Source organism: Chaetomium globosum, genomic scaffold (genome assembly GCF_000143365.1).
Source record: "Chaetomium globosum CBS 148.51 scaffold_5 genomic scaffold, whole genome shotgun sequence".
In the NCBI taxonomy this organism is placed as follows: Eukaryota; Fungi; Ascomycota; class Sordariomycetes; order Sordariales; family Chaetomiaceae; genus Chaetomium; species Chaetomium globosum.
In genome coordinates, this window is record NT_165980.1 from 943,510 (window position 1) to 946,139 (window position 2,630).

Below are 2,630 nucleotides of genomic sequence, written 5' to 3' on the forward strand. Positions count from 1 at the left end.
GCTCTCCCGTGAGAAGACGTCGCCGACATGCGCGTCGGCAAGGTTCAATTGCTGGACAGCGCAGGCAAGACGCCCGACATGGGCTCGGTCACTCCGGATATTCCACTGAAGCTCGCTGCCGAGCCCTTGTTTCACATCAACGCGAACGGCACCCGAAGCGTTGTCGTGGTTGGACAGTGGGATTCCAGCTTACACAAGTCGCTGCTCCTCGACCGGGTCACGGCGGATAAGTACCGCGTGCAAATGACCGTGTCGTGGGAGATCACCTCTGAGAAGCTAGCCGAACCGATGAAGTTCTCGATGAATGTTTGCTGCCAGATCCTGTCGCGGTCGTTCATCCGGCAGACGTCCATGTTCTCGTCACTGTTCCAGCAGGTCCGTATCGTCCACTCGACCACCGGCATCTTCACGCTGCAAATGCGGCCGGCGCCCATCAAGCGGGTGGGCGATCTGTGGCGGATGAACAGCCAACACGACTACGTCAAGGGCGAGGAGAACCTGACCGCCTGGACACCGCGTGGCGTGTCCCTTGTGGCGGACTACATCAGCTCGCGGAAGAAGCGGCGGATGATGGCTGAGATTGCGGCGGTTCAGACATTCCTCAAGAAAATCGGTTTCCAGGATGAGACCAACGGCGTTGAAGAGCCCGAAGGCGATGAGCTTCGGCCCCCGCCCATAAACTCTGATGCCGACTCCATTGCGGAGCTCCTCAAGGACGACACACCCGAACCTTCCCCGGTTGCGTCCCCTGAGCCTACGGAGGGTAACGAACATACCGAGGGCGACGACATCCCACAACCTTCCGAGACCGCAAACGGAGAACAAAACCCAGCCATTCCTTCCCCACCTGAGGAACCACAACCCGACCAACAACAAATCGATCTCCAAAACCACCAAACCCACCTCCTAACCCGCTGCGTCAACCTCTGGCAGCGCTACCCGGACCCCTCCCTCCAGATCCTCTCCCCCCGCAACACGGACCCGCCCGAAGACGGCGTGGCCCCACCATCCGGCGGCAGCGGTGACACGACGGCCTCGTCCCCCTCCGCGTCCGCGCCTGCACCCGCCCCACCGCCGCAGCCGACGTCGATCGCCACGGTCGTGCGCGTGCCCAAGAACCCGGCCGTGCTCAAGGGCGGCTACCTGCTCGTCCCCAACGCCGACGCCACCCGCTGGGTCAAGCGCTTCGTCGAGCTGCGCCGCCCCTACCTGCATGTGCACTCGGTGGCGGCGGGTGAGGAGGTCGGGATTGTGAGTTTGAGGAATGCGAGGGTGGACAGCCAGCCGGGGATTTTGGGGCTGTTGAATCTGAATGGCTCGGGTAGTGGGGGTGTTGGGTCCGGGTATGGGTCTGGTTCTGGGGGCGGGTCGTCGGATGCTGGGAGGGATGGATATGATGCTTCTGGTGTGAATGGTGAATGCCAGTAGTGAGTTTGGGACGCCGCCGAAGAGAAGCTGTCGCCGTCGCCATCGCGGTCGCCCAACCCCGCTGCCGCCAAGGCGGGGACGGGGGCGGGTTGATTGCTTCGCTCTGGCCTGGTGGTGGTGGTGGCAACAACAACCCCCAGTAACAATACCAATACCAACGGCAATAGCAACGGTGCCGGCCCCAATGGCACGCCTTCGGCGGGTAGTGGCGGTGGAGGCGGTGGTGGGGGGATCAGCAGGCTCAGCGAGCGGCTGCAGGCGGGGGTGTTTGCTGTCTATGGGACCGACAATACCTGGCTGTTTGCGGCGCGCAGCGAGCGCGATAAGATGGATTGGATCGTCAAAATTGACCAGAGCTTTGCTATGGGGAGTGCGGCGCCGAGTGGGAATCCCACGCGGGCGGGGAGTCCCGGGTTTGGGGGTTGGTGAGTGAGTGCTCGGTGGCGGCCTGGGATGGGGGTTGCTAGGACGAGTGGCTCCGGTCTGGGAAGGGGTTGGGTTGCTTGCTGGTGGTGATGGTGATGGTGAGGGCTGGGGGTTGGGGATTTGGGTGGTGGGTGGGTGGATGGGGTTGGGCGGAATGGATGGATAGACTGGGGAAGGGGCTGAAGCAAAGCATTACAGCTGCTATTTATTTATTACTAGGGATACCCGGGGAATCTTCCTCCCCTGCTCTTTTTCTTGGCCTGGATTTCCTGTCATCTCCGGATGGGGATGCGGGGCTGGGTACACTTTTTGGTTCGTCCCGGGGCGGAACGGAGTGAGGATACATATATATGACTGCACGACGTTTGGGATGGCTTTCGTCGCCGCGTTTTGGGCGTCGTTTCTCCTAGGTCATGTGTTATGATAGATAGAACTTGATGAGAGCTGGCAGAACCTGCAGCACGCCGACATGAAGCTGGAATGATAGAGTTTTTGGTGTAGTTATAGGCCTTGGCTGTGTGGATTGTGCTGGTATGGGGATCGGCAATAAACTCATTTTCTTTTATACCCCCTACTACGTATGATGTTGTACCGTAGGGGACATGGATGGCATAGGAGATCTCAAGAGTTAGATGAGAGGTACAAGCCTGCAAAGGTCCGAGTAGAGTTGTTGATTCAGAGGGTGTAACACGGTCCCCTGCATAGAGTTAAGAAAGAGTTCAACGTCGTTAACTGGAACAGTGAGGTTTCCAATCTCATGTCTGCACTGAGACGGC

At 59.6% G+C, this 2,630-nt stretch overlaps 2 protein-coding genes across 2 annotated transcripts in view; one reads left to right on the plus strand and one right to left on the minus strand.

The window, feature by feature from the left end:
* Positions 1-1,857, plus strand: part of CHGG_07134 (uncharacterized protein) — a gene marked incomplete at both ends in the record, with an annotated part of 5,625 nt that extends 3,768 nt beyond the window's left edge. The window contains 2 exons of the mRNA XM_001224789.1: positions 65-1,251; positions 1,687-1,857. Coding sequence (XP_001224790.1) covers positions 65-1,251; positions 1,687-1,857 — 1,358 coding nt within the window. The remainder of the gene's footprint in view (positions 1-64; positions 1,252-1,686) is intronic.
* Positions 1,858-2,529: 672 nt separating this feature from the next.
* The window catches only part of CHGG_07135 (uncharacterized protein), a gene marked incomplete at both ends in the record, with an annotated part of 1,064 nt that continues 963 nt past the window's right edge, over positions 2,530-2,630 (minus strand). The window contains one exon of the mRNA XM_001224790.1: positions 2,530-2,551. Coding sequence (XP_001224791.1) covers positions 2,530-2,551 — 22 coding nt within the window. The remainder of the gene's footprint in view (positions 2,552-2,630) is intronic.